Raw genomic sequence first — 27,403 nt, 5'->3', positions numbered from 1 at the left:
TATTTTTAAAAACGTTTATTGAAATGCCTTCATTGCATCATGCAGGATACAAAAATCATGATTAGAAAACCTTTATAACTATACTAAGAAGTAAAATCAAGATACATCAGGGAAAAATAATAATTACATATACCAAAGCAGTTCATTCTGATAGTGTTTTTAAATCGTTGGGTTACAAGCTGTGATCTGCACAGATGGTAACAATTATCTTGTGATAACTGTCCCTTCTTTCATGAGTCAAGTCAAAACTGACAAATGTCATGCTAGAGCAACCACATCACCTGTGTATACCACACAAGGAAGAATGCATCCCCTTCATCACAGATAGAGGGTTGAAACATTACAACAAAAATATTTTGCCAGCAAACTTGTTTTGCTTTCAGTTTTTCTTCTGCTTCATCAAAAGCCATTAGCTTTTCATCATGAAAAAAGTCTGATGTGCTTTCTTTCATTACACAAACAAATTACACAGCACAAGTTTTGATTAGAATAGAACCTCAGAATCAGTTTAGATTTTGAATAGAACCTCATTAAAGTCTAAGAAAAAGCGACTTTCTTGAAGTTCAGTTCACTTAATTTTTGCAGTATTGCTCAAGGACTTGGAATTTGTAATTGATATTTAAACAGGGAACCACTGTACCCTCCCTATTTTTGTTGCTTTAGGAATCTCAATCCCTAATACTTAAAATTTTCATGCTTTTTATCCATACACTGCTCAGTGTAAACTCTTAGAGCCTGCCTTTCTATTTTTATTCTGACAGCCTTATTCTGAGTAGATACGCTTTTAAAAAGTCTCCTTGGCTAAAAAACATTGCTTCAAAGAATTTAGATAGGTAGATACTTCAATGCTTGCTTCATGGAGACCAACGTTTGAGGTTTCAGCAAAGTGTTCATTTGGCACAGAGAAAGATCAGAACCACATTAGGTGGGACCTGACTACATAAAATCGCTGCAGGGTCCAGAATCAGCTCAATCCATTCAGCATGGAAGACTACAAAAGTCCTCCCGCTCACAAAGTTAATCCACGTTTCCATTTCATATCCTTGTGGATAAATCCACCTTTATAAAGCCGTCCTTTTTATTTTTTTTGTTGAGCTTCATAGATACAGGCTTTAAACTTACAGTCGGTATCACTGGGTGATTTAACACAGAGTTTTGTAAAAATTTAATTGCTTTAAAAGTCATGAAGAGTTTTGGCACTGTCCCCTTACAGAAAGTTAAATACAACTAACAATCTGAAATATTACAATAAGGGAGTCACATAACTCTTTGGCTCTGTTGTAATACTTAAAAACTAAGGCAAGAACTGTGTGTACCTCAGGGCAGCTTTTTAATTCATATTTTTATAAAATACTCGACTAAAAGTTTTTAAAAGTCACCTAATCATCTACAAATGTCAAATGCTGCATATTAAAATATATGCTATTACACCTTTTTTGTTCCATTACTAGAATTTTTGCATACTGATGAGAACACACACATTCGTAAACTGTTGATGAAGATGTTCTCTGTTTAAGAGAATTTGTACAAAATTACCATTGAATCAAGATGCTGTCATGTAAGTGGCCTGGTTATTCATTTTGGAGCACTATGACTTTCTCAACAGCTTTAGCTCTTTTGTTTCTACAAAGATCAGCTACAGTAAGTAACAAGTCCCCCTTTTCAATGCGTTTAGAAAACCCTTCCGTCCTGAGGCTTTGGCTGCACATCATAAGGAGGACATTTCAGAGTATTCACTGGTATTTTATGTGGCTTTTCAGATTTTACTACATATGGCTAACTTCATACGTTACGTTATTGCAGTATGCCCTATTGCCCCATTTTGTTATAACATGAAGTGGGTGTAGCCTTCTGCGCCTGTAACAATAACATCCATCCATATCCTCATGGCTTCTGGTGTAGGAGCAACCATATAGTATATTCGGTCATGTGTCTTAACACTGAAAGTGAGTAGTGGGTTGGGACTCTAAAAGAAAACAGAAAGAAGCAGAAAGAAGGATATCAAAAGAATGAAAAATCAAAGCTATTTATTGGCAACAGAAATAAAGTTACTTACAGGGAGATTTAGGGCAGGGTTAAGGGGAAAGATAAAAGGCACTGCATCCTACATTGCAGCACTGGGAACAGAGATGTGTTTAACATATACGCATCCAGTAGAAATGTTTTAATGACATATTTAGACTATCACACAGTAGTACAGGTGTCCAAACTGCTGCTTCATGCCCAAACAAGTCCCCTTGAGCAGGGATTATGTCCAATGGTCAAAACCACTTTGGCTTTCACAAATCCACATACTAAGGATATTCAGATTGTTCATATTCAGACTGATCACCTAAATTACAGATGTGAGCAGCATGTCGCAGGTATCTCCCTCCCTACAACAGATGCGTGCAGCCATCTCTTGGTTTGCCAGAGCCACTCATTTCAGCAGCAGACTAAGGAACTCCTCACAGCAAATGCCATGTGGGACCATCACGTGGCAGGCAGGCTCTCTCTTATCTCTGCTTCATCAGTATAAAAGAACAGCGCTCATCACTGCTCTGGCCTCTTCCTTTGACTCCACCTTGTTTGATTTTTTGCTTGTTTATTGTTGTTTTTATAATGTCAACTCCCTTTGATTGTACTGAAGCTACCGTACTTAGAGTACTGCCAATATGATTGATACTCAGTTAAAATAACAAAGCTTACCTTATATGCATTCTTTAGATGATCATAATAGACTTCTTCAATAGCTTGAAAATAAATTACACCTTTTAACTTAGTTTCATGTTTGTCTGAAATGGAAAAGAGAGAACAACATTTGAAAACTGAAATGAATGGTACTTGAAGAGACGAAACGTTATTCTGCATTTTCACATACATTCAGCAGATAGGTAACTGGATTAACACCTCTGCTTGTGAAATCCCCCAGAAATCTTCAGTCTTTCAAGAGATGCATTTCCTACTTGCTCTTCTTTTCTGCTTGGTTTCTGAAGAAGTAAGGCTTTTGCAATTTCCTCATCTGTTTTCAAGGCAGTCCCTCACTGAAGCACCCAAACCTTTTGGCCAGTAATAGCCAACAGAGGGAGAGATGTTTTTGGGATGCATCCAGTCTTCTAGTTCATGAAAACCAGACAGACTTCAGATACTGCTTAAGTCTTACAACATAGCTAGCAGGCTAAGATCCACAGTTTTCCTTCAAAGGAACACTATGAAAAGCAAATTTGAAATACAACTGGACAGCAAAAGCCTTACAGTAGATTAGCATTCATTCTTATAATTTACAAATGCTTCTTCCTGTTATAATTCTCTCTTGCAATCTCTTACTAGTATTTAGTATTTAAATGTGAAGTTATTATGTCATGGGCAAGTTTCTGTGACCTCTGAGTGATGGAAAAGTTTACAGGAGTTCAGAGGCCCTGCACAAAGTATCATTGCATGTTGTATCCAGAAAGGAATTAAAAAAATATTCAGAGGCTGGCTTTACATACAAATGGTGCCCTCGTGCATGATAGAGAACAGCCGCTGGCATATGTGCCAGCAGACTACGTGGTGCTTGCCTTCTGACCCAGCATTAACTAGTGATTCTCTGGTGCACGGAGGATACAGACTTTAAACTTGACAGTCACAACTGTAACGTTTCACGAGAAAAAGGAACAAAGAGAGATAAGCGTCTTAGACTAGATATTGGGAAGAAACTCTTTCCGGTTAGGGTGGTGAGACACTGGAACAGGTTGCCCAGAGAGGTTCTGGATGCCCCCTCCCTGGAAGCATTCAAGGCCAGGCAGGGTATGGCTTTGAGCAGCCTGGTCCAGTGGAAGCTGTCCCTGCCTATAGCAGGGCAGGTTGGAACTAGGTGATCCTAAAGGTCCCTTCCAACCCAAACCATTCTATGATTCTGTGATCTCAAGTACCTTTTGTTTTACTGCAACGTTAAGTATTCCAGAGGGCGTTAAGGAGCATCAGAACTGCATGTGATACTGAAGGGCAAACTTCCTCCCATGCCCAGTAATCTTGTATTTGGGGACTGTAATACCTTGTGATGCCATGTTAGCATCACCTTAGCGCTGATCAATCAAACAGAACATCTTGATCAGTCACATGAGAGATTCTGCTGTCATTTTGAATGCTCATGGCCTCAGCTTACATCCTATCAGTAACTGCCATCGGTTTCCAAAGCTTTAGATGACAGCAAAAAGAAATCCCAGAGACCAAATGACGCTATGCTAGGAATCTCCCTAACAGCCCCCAGGAGGCCAGTAGAAATACTCAGGTATAAGACTGCAGCATTATAGCATATGCTATCAAAAGCTGAATACAGTACTATACAGCAAAATATACCGTTTATGCAGCATAAGCAACTGCAGTATATTTTCAGATTTTATGTCAAGTTCCTGGTTTAGTAGACTTGAAGAACTAAAACAATACACCAGTACTTAGAATTCAATTACTTTAAAGTTACAGCACCTAAATTTATTTTGGAAATCCACTGTATAATTAAAGATCTGGGCACCTCCTCACTCATACAAGGAGCTGTGTTTTTGCTCAGCAGGTACAGAATTCTCATGAAACTGTTTGCTGGGCTGGAGTCCTCAAGACATTAGGAAAAGTTTTCTCTGGTAGTTGAAATTGCATTATGGGAGCTGTAGTGCACTCAAAACCAAAACTGTTAAATAGTTAAGGAAAAAAAAAATCAGTACCAGATGGGGACACTACTGTATGTAACAGGCCTTGCTAACCAATAAGCCAGATGTTAAGAACAAAGTAAAATAGAATGTTTGCTCACCACATTCTTCCAAGCATTACTGCAAATTTGTAAGGAATAGTCATTGGATGTGTAATTAATTCCAACAATGAATTTTTAAGATGATGAGCAATACATAATTCTGTCATCAATTTTAAGTTCCTCGTGACTTGCTGGAAAGCAATAATGTCATAAAAAGAAATGGAATCGTTTGGTTTTTCTTGGTACCAGATGTTTTCTTGTGATGCTTAGCAATTACCATGCCCGTCTGGCTTAACAGTAAAAATTCAGAATGCAAAATCTTTTTTCTACCTTCCTCTGAAACTTGGAAGTCAAACTGTATATAGATTTGCAGAGCAATCTTTAAGACATGTAAGTTCTTAAATTCCAAATCTGGTTTTGACCTAAGGTAACAATGCAATGTTTATATAATAGCTCCGTGTATCATAGCACATTTTAGTCTACAGAAAACTCAATTGCTGCAAGTTGTTCATATTGAAATTCCTTAGACTCTCGAAACATGGCAAATGCCGAATCTACTCGTGTGTATTAAAAACCCTGAAATACTTTTCAGCACATCAAATGAGGGGACTGCAGAAGCATTCTGTTTAATTTTAATGGTAAGTATCATAAATGTTATTCTTTTACAAATAGTACAATAAATTGTTCTACCATTAGGGGAAGTATATAACATTTAAAAATAAGTTATGTTAAGCCATTATACTGTATGCTAGAAATCTGGTGATCTTTTTTTTCTTCCTCTTGCCTATCCACATCTGCCCCTGTCTGTTAGGCACTGTTGCATCTTGTTTGGCCATTAGGATTAAACTCTATAGGAAATGGATTGCACCAGCCCCAAGTGTGTAAGTAAAATACTCAATAAAATGGAATTACAAGTTTTACTTGGGACTCCCTACATGTTCATTACTCAGTTGAGTTGAGAGGAAAACAGAGGGACAGATGTAGCCTGAAACCAATCCTGCAACCTACCTGCATAATATGTAAAAGTTCTCTTGTTTCTGTCAAAAACAAACCATCGTTTTTTCCATGTTTTAATTTTCCCTCCCATCTTAATCAGAAAGCCTCGGCAGGTCTTCTCTGTGAGGGAGACGTGGTAACAGGTCTCTATGTTGTGACCAGCTGTTTCAATGTGACTTCGTAGATCAAAGTCTTCCTTTCTAATGGGCAAGTAGCGAGTCAAGGGACGAGCCTGCAATGAAGAAAAGAAAACCTTGTTATTTTAACAGAAATCTTCACTTCTCTTTCACTCTTTCTGCTACAAGGACACACTTGTCAACTGCCCATACGTTCTTATACTGAAGGTAACAAAAATAAACAGGTTTTGCAGCAGCCTGTTTTCTTTAAATGAAAGATCCTTAAAAAATTACTTTTAAGAAGCGTATGCACCTTTATAAAAGTGAAATTAGAGCATGGAAATTTCTTGACATCATCAGCTGATAAGCTGGCAAAACACAACGGTTCGTTTAGAGCTAAAACATGAATTAAATGTGAAATGCGTGTTACTGCTCTAGTAAGTGTAGAAGTGTAAGGACTTCACTGGCATGAGGTTAAGCAAACCCATTACCTCTCTGGGTTAGATACATCTAACTCATTTAAGTGTTGCAGTGTCTTCATGTAAAATATAAATAATAAGAACATACTATTACAGGAAAAGTAGGAAGAAAGAGTGAACTGTAACCTACAGTTAGTTTTACAAATACTGCTGTAAACAAAACAGAATTACTTATGAACTAATTAAGCATGGTATCTGGTTCACAGTCAGCAATACAGTGCAGAGAGCTGAAGTGCATCCCTCTCCAAGAGACAGCAAAGCAGCACAGGAAATGGTGCCTCATTCTTGGTCACAGTTCAGGACAATGCCTGCATTAAGACAGACAGGATAAGTCGGGAGAACAAGTAGGAGTGATGTGGGACCTCTGCCAGCTAAAGGGAGCTTGCCTGTTTTCTGTACCTAAAGGGTCTAGGCACAGAAACTCATTCTGAATGCAGAAGACCTCTTGAATCCCAGGGCTCGTGCTGCAGTCAGGGCAGACAGGGGCTACAACACAAGGCTATTCAGAACAGAAGCCTAGATTAGATGCCCTGAATGACCAGCGCAAACACTTTCCCTCTCTCACTCTACACTGACTTCAGAGAACATGGATAACCTAATCTGCCCCTGCAGATTAAATACCACTTTTTAATACCACTGCGAGTCACAAATCTAAGGGACTTTCTCTCACTGCATTCTCAAGAAATCTTTGTGCAATGGGAGCTGTGTTGCCTGCGAGACCTCTTAACACCCTTCTAAAATTATGCAGTCCTGTATGATACAAGCTGGAACTAGCTTTGGCAAGCGTGAAGATGGAGTTCCTTCCCCTAGTTGACATTTCTAAGTGTCAGGAAGTACAGGAGTAAAAAAGTCTTGAAATTGGGACTCACTGTATAAAAGAAAGAAAAAAATGAAGAAAATGGTCACTCTTTCTGACAGATAAGTTTTGTCTTCCTGCCAATCCAGTCTTCAGTCTCGCTGCTAAGTCTCCCAATTAGCAGTAACCAACAGGGCATTTTGTTACAACACATGCATGCTCCAACTTCAGATAAGGATATAAGCATGACATCATTATGTCATACTTGAGTTATCATTAAAATTTCAGAGTTATAAAGAAGGGATTATATATACAATTTAACATTCAGTTATTATATTTTATTAAGGAAAAAAAAAGCTGTTTATGGCTAAGAATATTTCAAGTTCCTCTGGGGTTGCTCTAGTATTATCAATTAAATTTTGATTTAAAAAAAAACAGAACAATAGCTCATAAAACAAAGATTTGGCAAAAGTAGCACAGATGAAAGCAGAAATATACCCAAATATGATATGAAATCTTCTGTACTCATATAATTAAGATGGAGACACTGTCTTGCTATACTAACAATAAAATGATTGCCTAGTCTATTTGCTGTACCATGCAGATCCCCCTAGCTGTAGCAGAATAAAGAAACAGCTAAGAAAGAAAGCTCAAGATACCTCTAAATCCTAACAAGAAACAAAATGTCAGAGATAACACTGATGTAACTAAATAATCTTTCCCATATTGTACAGTCCCAAGAACATTAAAGAAAATGCTATTTCTTCTCTAGAGAAGACATAGAGCTGAAAAAGTTTCTGTATCGTATTTGGGAAGCAACAATTCACATCTGAAAATGTTTTAAGTATTAAAACGAAGACAGAAATGCCCATGGTTTATAAAATTTACAGTCACAAATTTCTGTTGTTCAGGCTGACACACGACCCTTACTCAGTAACAAACTTTGTAGGATTAATATTAATACTTTAGGTATAAGATGGTAAATACATCTAGGCTAATATTTAGATTTAAATAAATATCCAGACATCTAAGATTCCAATAGCTCAAACATACTTCTAGTGACACAGATGCACCTCATAAATACTAAATCCATTTATTTAACTGGAAGTAACTCTGTTTACCATTTGCAGAAGTAGACTCACTTCCCCTATATAGTAGGAGTCTTGCACCAAAAAAATTTCATGTCAATGTATCTCACCTGTGCCCTTTGTTTCTCTCGTATCTTCACTTCCTTTTCAATTAGTTTTTGCCTCTGGCTAGTTTCTTCTTCCAGTCTTTTTTCCAGTTGCTCTCTGCGGCGTTTCTCTTCTTCCAGAGCTCGCTTTTTAGCTTCCATCTCCCGTTCCTAAATAACAGAGCACATGCAGGACAACTGTATGTGGAACTACACCTCATATGTCATTTCTAGCTAGAATTGAACTCCTTTTTGCCTCTTAGGTCGGCAGGAATATATATTCAGCAAAGTAGACTAAGAACTGGAATCAGAAATGCAAATATCACCGCCCTAGAAATGATGGTTTTTCATAAGCAACTCTCCTAGCAGGTATAGGAGCAATGCTGATTAGCTTCTAACGGGATTTTGCCCTGAACTCACAGAATCACAGAATTGCAGGGGTTGGAAGGGATCTCCAGAGATCAAGGAGTCCAACCCCCTGCTAAAGCAGTTGCCTACCTGTGTGACCTCCTGTAGGGATCTAGGTGGGTCTTGAATATCTCCACAGAAGGAGACTCCACAACCTCTCTGGGCAGCCTGTGCCAGTACTGAGGCACCCTTACTGTAAAGAAGTTCTTCTGTGTATTTGTCTGGAACTTCCTGTGTTCCAGTTTTTGGCCATTGCTCCTTGTCCTGTCACTACACACCACTGAAAAGGGCCTGGCTCCAATCACTCATACACTTCAGATGTTTATAAACATTGATCAGTCTTCCCTTCTCTAGGCTGAACAGTCCCAGGTCTCTCAGCCTTTCCTCATACAGGAGATGTTCCATGCCCTTAATCATCTTTGCGGCCCTCCACTGGACTCCTTCTAGGAGACTCCTGTCTTTTTTGAAGTGGAAAGCCCAGTACTGGACACAGTATTCCAGATGTAGCCTCACCAGAGCAGAGGGGGAGGATCACCTCCCTCGACCTGCTGGCCACGCTCTTTTATATGCACCCCAGGATACTCCTGGCCTTCTTGGCCACAAGCGCACACTGCTGGCTCATGGCCAACCTGTTGTCCACTAGGACCCCAAGGTACTTTTCCACAGAGCTCCTCTCCAGCAGGTTATCTCCTAACCTATACCGATGCATATAGTTATTTTCTCCTCAAGGCTCGCTTTTGTAGAACCTCATCAGGTTCTTCTCTGCACAACTCTGCAGCCTGTCCAGGTCCCGCTGGTGTGTCAGCCGCACCTCCCAGCCTTGTATCATCAGCAAATCTGCTAAGGGTGGACTCTATCCCATCATCCAGGCCATCGATGAAGATGTTGAACATGACCACACTCAGCACTGATCTCTGGGAAGCACCACTAGTGACAGGCTTCCAACTAGACCCTCTGCCACCAATCACAAGTCTCTGAGCTCACCCACTGAAATAGCAGTTAATGCACATGGGCTCAAAGATGTAGCTGGAGAGCAAAACCAGACCAAATTAAAGGAGGAGAGGCAATTCTTTGAAGTCTCAATTAGGGGTAAACTGTTTAGGGTCCAACCTTTAGGAGGGTATTACCTAACTAACATGCCCATTCCTATTTTGATTCATAAAGTTAAATTTTACCCTGGACTCAAGCAGCCTAGTCTTTTCAGCATGTGCTTGTTTCAGAAGTCTCTCCATCTCTTCTATTCTTGCAACATTTGATGTGCTAGCACTGTTTGAAAAAAAAAAAACCCAACAGTTATTTACAAGAATACTTGATTTTTAAACCTTATTTTACAGCCTAACAATAGCCAGTTGAAGAATTGAGTTGATACTATTCTTATTCAATTCAGTGCAGTAGTCACTAATAAAAATGACTTATGAAGTGTATGGTACACACTCTCCACATGGAGTTGTGAAAAATACAGACTCAAGTACTTAAAAATGGATCCTGACAGTCCACTGTGATCCATCATCTTCTCTCAGATAACAGAATATGGATGGAGGCAGTTATCATGTCCTAACAGATTACTGATTCTCAGAGGTTGCATCAGTAGCCAACTAAATACACTATTTAGAACTTTCCGGCTATGGACTGTCTGTTTTGTCTCACTAAGCTCATCATTAGAAAATACTTGATAGTGATAAGGACGATTACTAAGTATCTCTAAAGGCTATTCAGTGACACAGCAGTGTCAGATAGTGTCCGGTAGTTAAAAGAACTGGCAAGTCAAGGAAACAAGGCCAATCTCAAAGAGTGCTAGATCCTGGCCCACCACAACATAGCTATCACCTTTGCAATTTAGGCTCTATTTTGCAATAAAAGGGTGCTTGAATGGCACTTTCAGCTTGCTGTCAAATGTGGTGTCATTTCTGCCTCCTGGACCCAAAAGCTCTGCAGTGTTAAGTACCTCATTACAGAGCTAAGGGATCCTAACGTGTAGATGGTAAACAGATCTATAGTGCACCCTGTAGTCGCTGCTAAATCACCACACAGGTTTGGTACACAGAGTCGATACATTTCTGGCATCTTTTGATGGGAGTTTTTTCATTAAATCTCATTTTACAGATTTACCATACTCACTGCTGTTGTAGAATGTTCCAGCTTAACGCAATGACTAATTGTTCCTTTAAGCACACTTATAAATGCCTTAAAATGTCACAGATACATGATGTGGAGAATATCTTTTATGCCCTTTGATTCATAGTAATGTTTTGCTTCTAGTGTAAGCACCCTAGTCTTTCAGGATTTGACAGCACTCTAGTAATTAATAATCCAGACAAGCTCATCACAAAGGAGTGATTTTCTATTTCACATGATCTGTCAGAATTTTAATCTGTTGAGTAAACTGCACGTGGCTCAGCTATTCATTCCATAATATAAAAGTCGTTTCGTATGCTTTGAGAAGGTGCTTCCATCTCACTCAGTTTCCATAACAAGATATGTATTTAGGAGTGGAAGTATTCACTTAGATACTCTGCTAACACTCTGGTTACTGAAAAGCTCTGCAAAAACACATTCTGTTTCTTGCAAAAGACACTATCTCGTGCCTATAGGCAGCCAAAAAGCAATACTACGCATCTTTCTTCCAATACAAATTTTGGCTCTTCATCTCAATTTAACAACTGTGGCATTTTTATGACATGCTCTGTATTTTATTTTTCATTTTATGCTGTTTAGGAAAAATAGTTTATGTTAAATACTAGCTGGGTTGCAACTGCCAAAGTCAACAGACAATACAAGGAAACTGAATGGGTTCAAATGCTTAGGGCACAGGAAAACTTGACCTGGGATTATTCCGAAAGTGCTAACTGAACTCTCAAGCAGCAGTGGGTGCCAAGTGGCACGTTTATTTGTGGTAGTCAGGAGCACACAGACCAACTATGAAGGACTGAGGTAGAATGGGAACAGTCCAAATACGTGTAGGCCACAAAAGCAACAAGGCCATAAATAAAAATTCATTTTAATGAATTTTAACGAGCAACCTGGAATTTGATTAATTGAAGTAGGTTTTCCCACATAAAAATGGGAAAATACTTCAGCTTAGTTAAATTCTTTCCTCTTTGATGTACATATCACTGCAGAGATAATTTCCAGCCTATGTGCAGCTATCAGAAACTATCTACATATCTATTTGAAACAAAAATTCTCAGAACCTGAGTCGTAATCTTTTTACTTAAGCAAACTGGCAAACAAGCAAAACCTCAGCCAGCAGAATCAATGCCACAGGTATTTTTTAAGCTCTTAACATTGCAGTGATAAAGACTACAAGAGGAAGTCTGAGGGTTGATCCCCTGTTACAGGAAACAGATGCTAAATAAAACAACATGTGAGCCCCAAAAGCTGTCCTTGTGTTCACCAGAGATTCTGAATCCTGTGAGGATGTTGTATTTAATTATCAGCCTCCACTGATGCTTGTGAACCTACTGGGGCAGGACCGTGTGCTGAAATGAAAGAACCATCATTAAAACCAGACTGTGAAAAGAAAACTACACAATTTTGAGATTTAGTTGGTTTTTCTTTTTTTCTTTTTTTTTTTTTTAAATACAAGTCCACCATGTTCCTTTTATCTGTAGTGCCTGAGCTGACAGTCTCTGAGGATAAGAAAAGCAGCAGAGGGCTCTAGGCCTTTCAGTATCAGCTCTTCACTTCTACTGACCCAGAAAAGAGAGCGGGAGAGGGCAAAAAGACTTGCCTGAGGATTCCTAAGCATTTCAGCATAAGCATACAGCAAGCAAGTTAACATGCCGGACATACAGAATGAACGTACTTCATTCCTGGCAGATACCTTAAAAGAAATTTCCTTTCACAGAAGGCTCACGAATTTACTCCACTCTTTTGAAAAGAGAGTCAGTGATTTCATCACTGAAGCTCAGGACACTGATTTCTGTGTGGCCTTCCTCATATCACAGTCTCTCTAAATTTTTATTTTCCATCTTTGAATATGTTTAAATATTATTTGTCTGCTGACAAGACGATCTTGATATCTGATGATGAAGGCCTACACAAATATTATGCCGGTCTAATGATCTTATATTTTCTTAACCAGTTAGCAGCATTTACATTCCCACGGCCTCAACATTTACATGTTCTCTTGTTTAATTATAACCTTATGACCACCACACAACATCAGAAATGAAGATTATTTACCTGGAAATGTTATCTGGTGAGCATGCTGATATGCTTGTCTCCATACTGTCAGAACTGTCTAAGCTTAATGTATCAAAGGCATGGTCCTTGTAGCTACGATCTGGGTAATGGAAGCTATTCAAATACACGTTGGATTCGGATGCTGTTCTGCTGTAGAATTCAGGAGATTTCTGCCTTTGGTTTTCACATATACGTTGATGGTTATACCCTACAGAGTACAGAGGAAACACCTACATTACACAGAAATTCTGTGTCTTGAACATAGCATGTTAAAAGTGCAAGCATTCTGAATACCAGCTCAGATTTAACTGCTCTGTGATCATGATACTATCATGACTTTAGTGAGACCCTTAAAAACACATTTTATCTAAGACAGACACAAACATATGCAGGTTAGCACAGCTGACTTTTCAAGACATATTATTGTATGGGTATTACGAAGATGTAATACACATAAATTAGACATAACCCTAAAAGTAAAGTAGCTGAATTCAGAGCTCTAAGAGAATTATCACAGATTAAGTTTAAAAAAAAAAAAAACCAACACACTCTTGATACTCAAAGGCTTTTTCAGTATTTGTTTGGTTGCTTTTATTGAATGTGCATTACTTTTTGTCCGTCTGGGGAACTTGGGCTTCTGATAACTGTGCTTTGAACTTTTAGTTTCAGCTGAAATAACATAAGCTACCTGTTACTAGAGTGGCGGTACTTTCCTGGCATTTTGAAACTGCAGTACACTCTATGAGATTAACACAGATCTCTATAGCTGAATGACTTAAAATAAACACATAAATGAAGTTCTGCAATATTTAAGTTCTTTGCTCTTTTATTTTTCTACGAAGTCATCCTGTCTAAAAACCCATCCTTCTTGACCACAGATGATTTTTTTTGACTATGTCTCTTTTATAAACATTTCTTCCAAATTATTTTTATCAAATTCGTCCATTGTCCTTGGTGAATAAAGCAGCAGTATTTACACAGGCTTACCGAAAGGTTTTTGAGCTTGTTTGATGAAGAGGAGAGTAGAAAGACAATCGTCTTAACTGCTCAAGTTACTTTAAGTATTTTAAGGTTTGTTTGATTTATATGATTTCGAATGCAACTTCACTGCCCATCTTTTCTTTGAATCCATGCAAGAATAGCACTTTCTCACAGTTTTGGTGCTCAGCGTTTGTAATATTCTCTGCACAATCCTGACCCAAAATGTGAGCTGGTGGCCGAGCTGGAGACTGACTGTGAGACTAAAGGAAAACCTCTCATTCGGGCAGGAAAATAGAGATTTAAGATAATACACAAACATGGAAGAAATATGGACAAACACACAAACGCAGCTATGTTCACATATAAATTTTTACTGGACACCATCAAGATGCTGCTTTTAGGCAAATACACTTGAAGTGGGAACGCTCTCCAGCCTTACTCTCTACCTGTTTTTATACAGTAACTGTCTGCTATGTTCTGGGACATGTCAGAGCAGGAAGAATTTCATTTCAGGGGGCAAAGAATTGCAGCTCTACCTCAGAAAGGTTATAATATTCTCCAAAGAATGTCAGAAAAGCATGACTAAAGCTGTATAATTAAAGTGCATTATTAAGGAAATGATGCCCTACAAGCATTCCCAAGGCAGACCAATTGTTTCCTCTTTCTTCCATTTCACTTCCCTCCATGCAGTACAAAGACTTTTTGCAGACAATGTAGGCTAGTTTCCAAAGAACTAATAGAATTGTACTTGCCATTTGAGAGAACAATAAATTTCAATAGAAGTTCAATTGCTCTGATTAGTAAAAGAGATGAAAAGGATACAAATACACTTCAGCACTTATAGATAATAGCATCACACAACACAGATGTTACTGATTTACATGTGCAGTTTGCTTTCCTCCCATTGTTATGGCAAATGCTGCTGTTATTGCAGATACGCAATTACCTTTCACACTCGAACCTTTGGAATGACTAATTGCTCCTGTGAAATGGTTTTCAATTATTCATGATGGAAAAAGAGAAAAAATAAATTACTGAAAGAAACTGCATTCAAATGAATGTTTTTCTATCAAGCCTTTTGCAAATGCTAGACCACTTGGAAATGTTAGTTTCATAGCTTATATTACACTGAAAAATAAGCCCATCTAAAAGGTACAGAGCAACATACAGGTTCTACGCTTTCCCTAAAGGAAAGTCAACTTCCTAGAAGGATAAAGAACCCATTTTTAAGCAAAACAGTTCTCAGTTAAATTTATGCAATCAGGCAAATGTAATTAAACACTGCAAGGCATGTCTCTATATAGCATAGGGGTTTGGTTGCAAAATGACATGCGTTTCCAGAAACGATGCAGAATGCAATGCTCTCATTTGCTCCTCATGCCCTAACGAACAGGCAGCTTATGGCTTGGGATAAGCTGTGTACTGACCCCCAGATGCCTCTTAGTCAGACCATTTCCAGCCTCATTCACAGATCACAAAGGCAAAATCAGTTTGTTAAAGAATTAACTGCTCAAGTGTCTATTCACAGAACATGCAATTAAAAAAATTAAACTCTTTTCAAGAGCCACTAAAAGTTACCCACAAGCCAACACTGCAATTCTAAGCTAATACAGGAACTAAAACAAATGTTTCTTGTTGTATAAGTTTGTATTCCCAACAGTAAAATGATAAGCTTAACACTGTTGATAGTCACGCTGTTCAGCAAAATATTACAAATATCCACAATGGCATATCATAAAAAAAACCTTAGAATTTGTCATATAAATCCGAAAATAACCCAAATATACTACTACAAAAAAATTACGGAGAAGTCAGAACTATAGGCGAAAACTGTTATTAACAGCAGCACTGTCGGGTACGTTAAAAAATACTACTTCATAAAATAAAGGTCCAGGTGTAACATTTTATTTCCATTCTTTTTTCTTTTTTTTAAGCATAGACATTAAGATGTCAAAACATATACTTTTTTTTTGTATGGAAGCATGCCAAAGAAGGAAACTCAAGTCTTCCTTGTCATTGTCACCTACAGATCTGCAAAGAATTTCAAATTTTCTGCTCTACTTGCTTGGCTATGAGCAAAGAAGCAAAAAATTAGGCCTGCGCCAAGCTGCAGCTCTGCAGATATTAGCATTACTCAGAAGTTTTGTTGTGACAGTCTGATCGACATTAAAAAAAAAGAATTTTTGAAGAACTATCATCATTTAACAATTATTTTAAAAACTTCCAAGATGTTAGAAACCACTTGACAGTGCAGATGCAATCAGTACTTTCACCAAATGACAACGATAGTTGCAGCCAGGGAAGGGGATGCTCTCGTACCTTTTCTAGCTTTTCCTGAGAAAAGAGTAAAAAGAAAATGAAAACTACTTTGAAAAGCTCATATTTTGTCTTTAAATATAGACATTGCCCACCGACTGTTGTTTTTTGGTAGAGCCTAAGAGGCGTATGAATAACCATTTTGCTGGTACCCAACACCTGTCTCAGCACTGCTACTCCCAGCACTGTGCCTAGTTTTCTGTTTCAGCTCACAGCTTGCCATCCTCCCCATCCATTGACCAAACTGAATAACGGGCCCCCACTCCAACTATCCTCACACTGGCTCCTGGTGCCCAAAACCCAAGGGAACTTTTTGGGCCCCTGTTTCTACCTGTGCAGTGAATGGTCTCTAGATTGTGCCAAATAACTTTTTTTTTTTTTTTAAATTCTGTTTTTTGCCCTTAGTTTGCTGCTCCACAGGAGCCATTTTGCTTCTCTACAGGAGCTGGTTTTGTAAATAGTCCTTCAAAAATACCTCATGAATGGCTGTTAAGAAACAGATTTTCCCATTAATGACTTATGTTGAAGATGTGCCCTCTTCAATATAAGTTGCTCTTAACTTGGGGAATAATTACTGACAGTCACTATTTGTTATTGGAGCAGGTGCAGAGGAGGGCCATGAAGATGATCAGAGGGCTGGAGCACCTCCCCTATGGGGACTGGAGAAGAGAAGGCTCTGAGGAGACCTTATAGCAGCATTCCAGTACCTGAAGGGGGCCTACAGGAAAGCTGGGGAGGGACTTCTTATAACAGCATGCTAGACACAGGACGAGGGGAAATGGTTTTGAAATGGAAGAGGGTAGATTTAGACTAGATATTAGAAAGAAATTCTTTCCTGTGAGGGTGGTGAGACACTGGAACAGGATGCCCAGAGAGGCTGTGGAAGCATTCAAGGCCAGACTGGATGGGGCTTTGAGCAACCTGGTCTAGAGGGAGGTATTCCTGCCTATAGGAGGGAGGGTGGAATTATTAGATGATCTTAAAGGTTGCTTCCAACCCAAACCATTCTATGATTCTATTTATTTCAAATAAAATCTCAAGAAAACATTTCCTGCTGAGTTTCCACTGGACTGGTCTACAACTTATTCATAGACATTACTTGCTCCTGCACAAAGAAATCCATGTTCAAACTTGAGCGGCTCTTCTTCATTTCCTGACTTCATTTTTAACTTTGAATTATTCATCACAAACTTTTATATTAACTTCTTGGACAGAAATAAGAAAAACTGGAGAAAGCCAGACAGAGAGAATTCAAACCATTATTAACTTGGTAACTCTCACATAACACCTGTGACTAGCTGAGCTACTACTTCCTCCAGCAAATGCTGAATACACTTTCTTCACATTTTTACAAACACACTAAAAAGCCCATCCTTGAAGCTGACCCAATGCTTTTAAGACTCGAGAAATGTGATGAGCTGCTACCAGCACTTCCAGAGAGCATTAGTCTCTTTGCACAGTGGTTCCCAACACTGTTGAAAAGGCAATGAATGATTATTGGACTAGGTGACAAGTGACAGGACATGAGAAATTGGTTACAGGTTGCTTCAGAGGAGGTTTAGGATATCTGGAAGAATTTCTTCACAGAGAGGGAATGGGCTGCCCAGGGAAGTGGTGGAGCCCCTACATCTGGGGGTATTTAAGACATGTATATATGCCACTGAGGGACATGGGTTAGTGATATTGGACTTGACAGGTCAGGTGGATGATTAGACTTGGTGATCTTGAAGGTATTCTCCAATGTAGGTAATTCTATGACTGCATTACAGCTCCTGGATTAGGCCACGACCAGCCACCGGCTGAGTTCTGTGCTATAACAGGATGCCTTTGAACGTGGAGAAAGAGCGGTGCAGAAACTTCTGTGATATGTTGCTGAGACAAAACAGCTTTCTGCAACCCAGGAACCACTGTGCTTTACAGACAAGAGAATGCAGTTACACTCTTCAAGTTCCTCTGACACAAGTAAATTCAGGGATCTCTGTTCTTGAGTGCAAAGGGAATAGAATCATAGAATGGCTTGGGTTGGAAGGGACTCCAAGGATCATCAAGTTCCAATCCCCCTACCACAAGCAGCGTTGCCAGCCACTAGGTCAAGCACTAGATCAGATTGCCCAGGGCCTCATCTAACCTGGCCTTAAACACTTCCAGGGACAAGGCATCCACAGCCTCTCTGGACAGCCTGTTCTAGCACCTCACCACTCTCAGTAAAAAAATACTTCCCCCGAATAAGTCCTTGTATTCCTGTATTCTTTGTGTTTCGACAGTCTCTCTTACTGTGCAAATTTGACAGTTCAAATAAAGCACTTGACAGCAACATCATTTCCCTCTCACAAAGCCCATGTGTTAGAATAAGCTGTTAAGAACCAGCCTCTTTCCCAGTACGAATTAATCACCTAAGGCTCTCTTTATAATTCAGTATTTCCATTCAAACTGTTGAAACATTTAAAGAATAACCACTATCTTCCAGTATGGAGGGCAGTACAACACACATATTGTTCCTGGCATATGACAAATACTGTGGCAAGTGCCTTAACCAATACATCCCACTCTTTCCTGCCTCACTTCTTTGTCAATCCATAATTCAGTTTTGGTTTGAGGGGTTTCTTTCTTTTTCACTCTTAAGATAAAAATTGGCCTATGCTCTTAGAATGATTTTTTAATTGTCTGTTGACAACAATGGAACAGAAAAATATAATAACCATTTAAAAATAGCGATAGGACAAGGGGGAATGGTTTTAAGCTGAAACAGGGGAGATTTAGGTTAGATATTAGAAGGAAGTTTTTCACACAGAGGGTGGTGATGCACTGGAACAGGTTGCCCAGGGAGGTTGTGGATGCTCCGTCCCTGGAGGCATTCAAGGCCAGACTGGACGTGGCTCTGGGCAGCCTGGTCTAGTGGTTGGCGACCCTGCACTTGGCAGGGGGGTTGAGACTCGATGATCTTTGAGGTCCTTTTCAACCCAAGTCATTCTATGATTCTATGATTCTATGAAAAAACTTTTATTAGGCTTATTAATTGTGTTTTAGGCCACACATCATCTTTTGCAGTCATTTTCTAGAAATAGTTCCAATTTAACATACAATATTTTGCCATCAGAATTTAGTCAAGCACTCTTACTTATTTTCAAAATGAAATAAACTGTTTTCTGAAAAAGAGTGTAATGATGAGTCTCAATGTACTTTCAGGCTATTCCACCCAGGCAAATGCATTATATCACAGAAGCTTTCCAAGCTGAGTATGAAGCTCCTTTTGTATTGGATCTGAAATACATCAAGCTATGTCAGCCACCACAGTAGGCTTGTGGAAGGCCTGTTGCACAAATAAAGCTCAAAAAGAACAAATCCCAACTGGAGCAGATCTATAAAGTGAATGTAGTAAGTCATGATCCCTTCTCAGCAGGTTTGTTCCTTACATGCATTTAGAACCCTGGTGCATATGGCTGACTTCAGTTGTGCTTTTACTTTTACCACCTGCTAGCTCTGACAACTATAAAAACAGGATGGATCCTGTCTCAGCTCCATCTTAGTCAGCACTAGGTAAGGCTTTCTTACACCCATTTTTGTTATGATGCAGACACCAGAAAGAAAAGAAACTGACAAATGGAACTGAGGAGCAGTTCAAAGCAGTTTGAAGATGGGACAGTTATGAATAATGCATTTTGTTAAAGCAAAAAAATTAAGTACATCAATTCATGAAGACAAACAGCAGAAACAGAATTTCATGGTTTGTAAGACTGTCTTTCAAAGATCATGTACCTTTTGCATCCAGAACTGTCATGTCTCTATTACAAATATGCAACTATCTACGCAAGGTGAACATCCTTCCTATGTTGTAATCCAAATATTTAAGGGAGGTTACAATACTGCAGCTACGCATTCTCCAAGTCATGATGCTGAATGACTGTTTGGGGAATTACTTTATCCAGGCAAAAATATATGCCAGTGAAAAATCTTTTTTTGAAATTGCAAAATGAAAAGATTTAAATTAAATAAATAAGACAACATGTAATATGTTTAATGAATAGTTTCCAAATCAGTCAAGTTATCCAGTTAACCAAATGTGTATTTTTTTATTGGCAGTTGAGTATATTTGATGATCATATTCTTCAAATCTATATGCATGTCTATGTCACAATCTTAACAACTTATTTTGTCCAAACCTGCAAGCAACACTGGGAGCTTATTTTTTTCAGCAAGAAGCAATTTTTGATTTTACAGCCCCATTGATTATAATAATATCAATTTCACATTTATTTTCTGAAAAAACAAATGCTGACTTTTAACAGAAACTCATCAAAGTCTTACCTTTGTGCATCCTTCTTGATTCTGAGTCTTTGGTCATGGTTGCCAGGCAATGAGGAAGTACACTGCCACAGCTGTTGCTCTGTCCTAATGGTAAATGTCCCTGCAGGAAATTTACAAATATGTGCTTAAAACTTTAGTTGAATTAGCAACTAATGTTAAAATAACTTGCTTTGTCCTTAATATCATTGCCATCTCAAATGAGTCAGCCACTGTTATTTTAGTTTTGAAGAGTCTCTAATTAAACAAAAATGTTTGCCTATTATTATCTCCCCCTTGCTTCTGTTTGTTGATTTACCATGTCAAAAATAAGGAGTATTTTCACTTTGCACACAATCTTATCTTTACTGGCTAGAGGTTGAAAGGAAAACAGCCTGCTGAGTCTCCACAATCAATTTAAACTAACCTGCAAGTAAAGTTCTTGAAATACATTGATCGTAAATATGTGATGACTATTATATCACCACATTTCCAGATGTCAATATAAAGGCTGGAGGTGTGGAAGGTTTCATGCTTTTTCCCACGTTAACAAACGCAAATTTCTTTCAAAGCCAATGTCAGACACGAATTTGAGGGATTACACGATGCTACAGCGCTATTCAATCTTATCTCTAACATAGTATGCTTTTTATATAAAACTGGAAAGCTATTAATAGCATGCAACTACGTACTTTAGATGTAATGCTTCGTCCAAGAGTAGAACTATTGAAGTGTGGTGACACAGTTGGAGCTGTTTTCTTGCGAGGCAAAGTATCACTCATGTACATGCATTCCCTGTGCTGTTTCTTTCTCTCTTCCAGATTTCTGAAATGCTTCAAATGTAATTTGTTGAACAGTTTTGACATAAAGAATTGACCTACTTGCTCAGTTATGCTCTATATGGAATATTGTGAAGGCAATAGTCTGAGATTTCACTGGAAAGAATGAAATACCTCCTGCTTCGCTGTGTTACATAGGATTTATATAAATGTCACAATAAAAAAGCATGCTGATTAAGAAAATATAATAAATTCATGTGCAGTTTTTGTATACACGTCTGTGTACCTGATTTATTTTTAGTATTATTTTTTTAAACTCAAGTTCAGTGTACAAGTAGAATCTAATTAAAAGAGGAAAAGCATTTATTTACAAGTTATTCCAATGAACTGGCAGCTTAAAAACAATGCAGCTTTTGAAAGGCATTTTTTAAATGTACAGAAAAAAATTGATTTTAGGATTTCAAATGAAGCCAGTGGTACGTTATTGCTGCAAGTCTTCTGACAGTTACAATGGCTCCTAAATATTAATATTTGCCTCTGGATTATTCATATAAAGGAGAATGTTTAATCATTACCATTCTATAACCCATCGTATTTATTTTTAAATGAGCAGTGCTTTTAAGTTTAACATTCAGAAAGCATCACAAACTTACGATCTACCATGTCATTCTAAAAACTTTCCATGTAGATCAACTTCATGGCCACCATAACAATAACAAAAAAAAATCCCAAGTTATCAGCTTTGAGTCTGTTACCTGTTGTTGCCTGCGGTGTTTCTTAGCTGGCAGAGGAGGAGGTGTATCAGATAAAGGAATAGGATCTACATGAGTAGCCATGACCTCAGGCCAATGGACTGATGGAAGTTGAGCAATAGAGCGAGGAGAAAGAGAGTGAGGAAACACAAATCCAGAACAGAGAGGTGATCTTAGCTTTATAGAAAAAAGAGAAATTACACACAGAGTTTTCTTTTTGGAATTGCTCAAAAGATACGGCACATATAAGCTGCAGTTTTAGCACTGTGTTTGTGGAGCATTTAGCAGGAAAGACTTGTTGTATTGGAAATCTTAAGGCACATCTATCTTTCAGAAGCAGCACAGAAACACCTAATTTTAAACCAGTTGCTGCCTCCTCACCATACTAAGGTAGGTGTGTTTACAGTCGTAAGATGAGCCCATTCTTTAAAAAGTGGATTTATTAAAAACTTGCTGTAATCATTACAAAGGCAAAAAGGGCACAAAGAATGAGAAAAAGGAAGAGTTAACTATAGACACAGACTGGACAGGCTGTGGAATAACTAACATAAGTAGAAGTTACCCATCTCTCCCAAACATCCTTCTGTTACAGGAAGAAAAACATACAAAAGGAATACCTAAGCACCACTGAATGAGTAATAACTGAATGTGTCCACAGACCATATCTCCACAGGTGCATTACGTTATAGTGTTTGACAGGCAAAGACTGTCACTTATTGCTGCTTGGGTCATAATCATTTAGGTTTTTTGGCCTTTGAAGTCCCACCTACAACATCAACTGGACCATTCCTCCAGCTTTACTATTAAGCCGTTATCTGATTTGGTAACTGGCAGATGAGAGTTTGCCTAAGGGTCAGTTTGTTACATGTTGAATTACCAAAAAAAAGAAAAACAAGAAGGAAAAAAAAAAGCATCAGTGAAAGAACAATGCAAACAAAGGGAAATGTCTCTCAAACAAACCTCTTTATTTTGTGGCTGGCTCGTCAGCACAGCCGTGGAAGGCTCAGTGGTAACTGCGTCAGCATCTGTGGGGGGCTGAGTGGAAGGGGATATATTCGTGGAATTGCCATACAGCTCACTAATTTCACTTACACTGATATAGCCCTAAAAGGAGGAATTCAGAAGTTAAAAGGAGCAAAAGCAAAAAGACGTGCAAGAGTATTAATGTATCCAGTACGATGAAAGTTAGTTTAGAGTGATACAGCCAAATATTTGTTACCATTGAAATATTTCATCACAAATAGAACAAAGTTATCATCAGGCTTCTCTAATGTTGAATACTTGGATTCTGAAAATTGTTCTTCATTTAATTCCAAATGCATTTATGTGATCAAAAGGCAAATATACATTAAGTGAACAGAAGCCTTCAATAAAATGTAAATACCCTTCAGAAATTGTTATGCAGCCCTCTCTTGGGATAACAAATGCAGAGTGTGTTTGATTTGTTTCTTAACTACTTGGCTACTTCAAGTGAATGAAATGACTAACAGAACTGGGAAGAACTTACATAAAGATATGCCATTGTACTCCACACATTATTCTGACAAAACACCTTTCCTTTGCATTGTCTGGAAGTTCCTTCTAACTTTTAGATGTTACCAGGAGACGATCTTTTCAAATTGCCTCTCAAATAGCAATCACACAGGAGGTGACAGATTGAGGAAAGACACGGACATCGGAGCATGCTTCTGCCTGAAGAGAGCATTCATGCAGGCAGATATGAGATAAAATGGCAGAACACAATTACTGCAGGTGTTCTGGTGTTAACTGAAAAAAATCTTATCTAAAAAATACAGTATGGCTTCTAATCCATGGTGTACAGGATGCCAGCTTGCAAAAAATGAAATGCCCTAACTCTTAACAATAAGAGTGGTCAAGTGAAAGAATGAGTCACTGTTGAAGCAACATCACAAAAATATGATAGAAGTATGCTTATGTTTAAACCAAGATGGTAAACTGCTTTTAATCTGAGAAGGTATCCAAGGAGCTTTGTTTCTATGATTGTACCACCATGTTGACATGTCAGTACATTTGTATACTTCGGCAACTGTATAAGAGAAGCCACAGACTGCTGTAGTATTTCTTCTTTTTAAAAATGCATAAATTTAGCAATGATCACAGAAGGCAAGTTGAAAAAAACAAGAGCCCTCTTAGCTATCAGCGTAATTATAAATGTATTCCATCAGTTATTTTCAAGCAGATATACAATTCAGGAAAAATAACTGTCATACTGTGAACACAGCACTCCAGAAATAGGAGTTAAATATCAATTCACATACTACTGGATCAACTATTAAATGAGAAGGAGACTAGGTACTACTGGAGTTTTCCTCTCAAAACATGTGGCCATATTACAGTAAGAGAGAATCCATGAATAAATATAAATCCTGCTTAACCAATGTGTAGCAGCAGAATATTAATCACCAAAACTTGGCAAGTCTATGAATGTAATATTATGCTCATTTTTATAGACAATAAAAGCACATTCATTGTTGTATGAAAAAATACTCATTTCACACTCACAACACCAATGGGGATACTCCGTGGGGTTAAGTGAATAAAAAAAGAAGAAGCAAACAAATGAATTCATGATAATGTTAGCTCAGGCCCCATTACATTAGGTTACAGAAAAGGTTTCAAGTCAGACTAGAGATCCAACTCGTTTCGCCAATGTTGAACTTTCAAACAGCACTGATTTTTTCCTCACTTAAGTACTGGGATAAGCACCCTGTCTTATCTATGCAGCAGTGTTACTCTCCACTGCTACATATGCAGGGATGAAACTTCAGGATGGATGGGAGAGAGTTACAAATGCATGCTTTGTTGAGGAGGGCATGGGAAATGTGAGACCACAGACTAAGTTCTCAACTGATGTATGAGCAACTGCATGGTGAAATTAACTCCTGGGTGCAGAGAATCTATTTAAGCCTGTGTCCCATTCGGTGCTTTATTTTTAAAGGTGCCAGAACAGTTGGGGAAATGTTGAGCTGAAGTGAGACAGAATATCATGTCTGGCAAGGAAGGACATTTCTTATAGAAGAGAAAGCCTGTGGGGACACTGGGCATAAAACAGATAACTTGCACTGTTCCTTTTCTCATTTACCTTACAGTAAATCCTAATTGATTTCACTCTGGGGAACAGAATCACACTGCTTAATTATCCATTTCAACAAGAGGTGCATCAGGTTCACTTAATGTAGTTGCATTTTGAAACATCTGTGATTAAACAAATCATTACATGGATATAAAGATAAAATCAGAGATAACATCCACTTTCTAATGATAAATGAATGGAACGATCACAAAAGAACAAAAAGGAAGCCTGGAGTTGCCAGATGTCCTGGTGAAAGATGAGATGTCCAGATCAGAGTGCAACCTAGGACACTAAGTCCAAGCATCAGCAACACAGCTTGCAGCGAGGAAGAATGCTTTACCCCACTGGCATGTTCTGCAGCCCATCCTGGTTCACCAGGAGCATTGAGGCCAATTAAGCAAAATCACATTTCCCAGACTTCAAGAGCCCAACTTCCCACAGCGACGCCTACATCATTAGATGAGCAGACTGTGCTCAGGAGTCATCCAGCAAGTCCAGTCAGACCTCTTAATCAGAAGTTAATGAAGCAGCCACAGATACCTATCAGCATATTTTAAATGCTATTTCTTCTGCTTCTCCATTTATAACTTTGTATTTATCTGCAATTTTCAGATCCATTAAGTCAAGCCAAGAGGATAAACATGGGCACTTAAAGATAATATTGGACATCCTGACCGAATTTTTGTAATGGGCTGTGGCTTACCTTACATTGACCTTATTCACAGTTCTCAAGAGGCTTAATGTGGTATCCTCAAACCTACGAAGTCTTGACAGGTGCAGGTAAGCTCTGAGACTCACCCTAACAAACTCAAATTCTTAGCAAAAATATTTGACACCTTTACTCTAACTATTCACCATGTTTAAAATAGAAATGAGCGTGGTGGGAAGACCTCTGATAAAATCTACCGTGGAAAAACAAAGACTATAACGTATTGGTACTCGAACAGTTATTCCTGGGCCTCATTTTTCTTCATTTCAGTGAGGTTTAATTGTCTATTTTGAGAAAATTAGATACTTTACATACACACAAAAACATTCATTTTTCCAGGGCAAGAGTTTAAAGTGAGACCAGTCAAATCTAGGAAAATGTCAGAGCAGTTATTTTCATTCTGCTATGTGTTTGGACTTCCATGAATAGCTTTACAAAGTAATTTCATCATCTCCAACAAAACTGTATGAATAGCACTTCACTAAATACTTCTGCATGAAGAGTTATTAAAAGTTACTTGTGGTAAAGTAATTGGCAGCGAAACTATTTACCTCTTTCAGACTATTGGGACTGACAGGAAATCCCTTTCCTCCGGAAAGTGTGGAATACTTCTTTTCGAGATTACAGAGATTCTCTTTTTCCTGTCAATAACAGAAATAAAGTTTGTATTAAATACCAACAGCAGTGTAATGAAAATAAATGCTGGTCATTTTCTTAAAAGAAACACACTAAAAACTTCAAAGCGGAGCTCCAACTTCATTCATTTACAGCAGAACCAAACAAAAACATGGAGGTATACAGGAAGAAACTAGTGAAAAAAAATATTGAAAAATCACAATCAAACAAAAAGGTCTTCCTTCAGCATTCTGAAAAATGCTGGTTCCTCTTGAATAGCTAAATATGATTTCCCTTGTGGTTAAAAACAAACCAAACGAGACATGAAGGGTTCACATTAGCTTCTTATTAATTTCCAAAGGAGGCCTACAAAGACAGCAAAGGGTCTGGAGGGCAAGGCACATGAGAAGCAGCTGAGGTCTCATGGTTTGCTCAGCGCAGAGCAGAGGAGCTGAGGGGAGGCCTCATGGCAGCCTGCAGCCCCTCATGAAGGGAGTGGAGGGCAGCGCTGAGCTAAGCGCATGGAGCTGTGTCAGGGGAGGGGCAGGGTGGCTTTTCTCATGTTGTGTGTTTTTTCATTATATGAAATGCTCTATCACTATGCATTAAAAATATCTGAAAGACAATAAATACTTACCCTCTGCAGCATCATTATTAGGTTATTTTTCTCTTTTACAAAATGATCTTGTTCTCTTTGTGCTTGTTGGACAATATGATTAGCTTGTTTTTTGAGAGCAGAAATCTTTTCCTAATAGGAAATAATATATCTGTCACTTTTTATATGTTTCATTTTCAAAGCACAAGACAGCCAACTGCAAAGATAACATTCATAATAATTAACTCATTAATAACAGTTAAGTAGTAGGAATAGAAGTTTTTGTAACACAGCTCGTTGCTCTGAAGGAGGTAATTAAACAAGATTTAGACAGCAAAGAGAATTTCTTCAAGAGACAAAACAAAAGAATAACTTATATTCTTAGATAACATGGTGATTAACATATCTCTATACTGAAAGTA

General features: G+C 38.3%; 1 protein-coding gene across 5 annotated transcripts in view; it reads right to left on the bottom strand.

Annotated features, from left to right (window-relative positions):
* The window catches only part of PHLDB2 (pleckstrin homology like domain family B member 2), a 69,509-nt gene continuing 42,106 nt past the window's right edge, over positions 1–27,403 (bottom strand). For 4 of the 5 annotated variants that reach the window (XM_021401104.1, XM_021401097.1, XM_021401121.1 and 1 more), the window contains 11 exons: positions 27,024–27,134; positions 26,323–26,412; positions 22,929–23,072; positions 21,130–21,270; positions 20,462–20,561; positions 12,860–13,067; positions 9,850–9,940; positions 8,291–8,437; positions 5,714–5,933; positions 2,689–2,774; positions 1–1,966 (listed from right to left, as the gene is read on the bottom strand). In XM_021401104.1, coding sequence (XP_021256779.1) covers positions 1,826–1,966; positions 2,689–2,774; positions 5,714–5,933; positions 8,291–8,437; positions 9,850–9,940; positions 12,860–13,067; positions 20,462–20,561; positions 21,130–21,270; positions 22,929–23,072; positions 26,323–26,412; positions 27,024–27,134 — 1,479 coding nt within the window. In that variant the 3' untranslated portion in view covers positions 1–1,825. The remainder of the gene's footprint in view (positions 1,967–2,688; positions 2,775–5,713; positions 5,934–8,290; positions 8,438–9,849; positions 9,941–12,859; positions 13,068–20,461; positions 20,562–21,129; positions 21,271–22,928; positions 23,073–26,322; positions 26,413–27,023; positions 27,135–27,403) is intronic. The other variant, XM_021401130.1, reaches the window with a different exon arrangement.

Source organism: Numida meleagris, chromosome 1 (assembly GCF_002078875.1).
Source record: "Numida meleagris isolate 19003 breed g44 Domestic line chromosome 1, NumMel1.0, whole genome shotgun sequence".
Classification (NCBI taxonomy): Eukaryota; Metazoa; Chordata; class Aves; order Galliformes; family Numididae; genus Numida; species Numida meleagris.
Note: the sequence above shows the minus strand (reverse complement) of the source record. Positions and strands in the feature narration are given on the sequence as shown.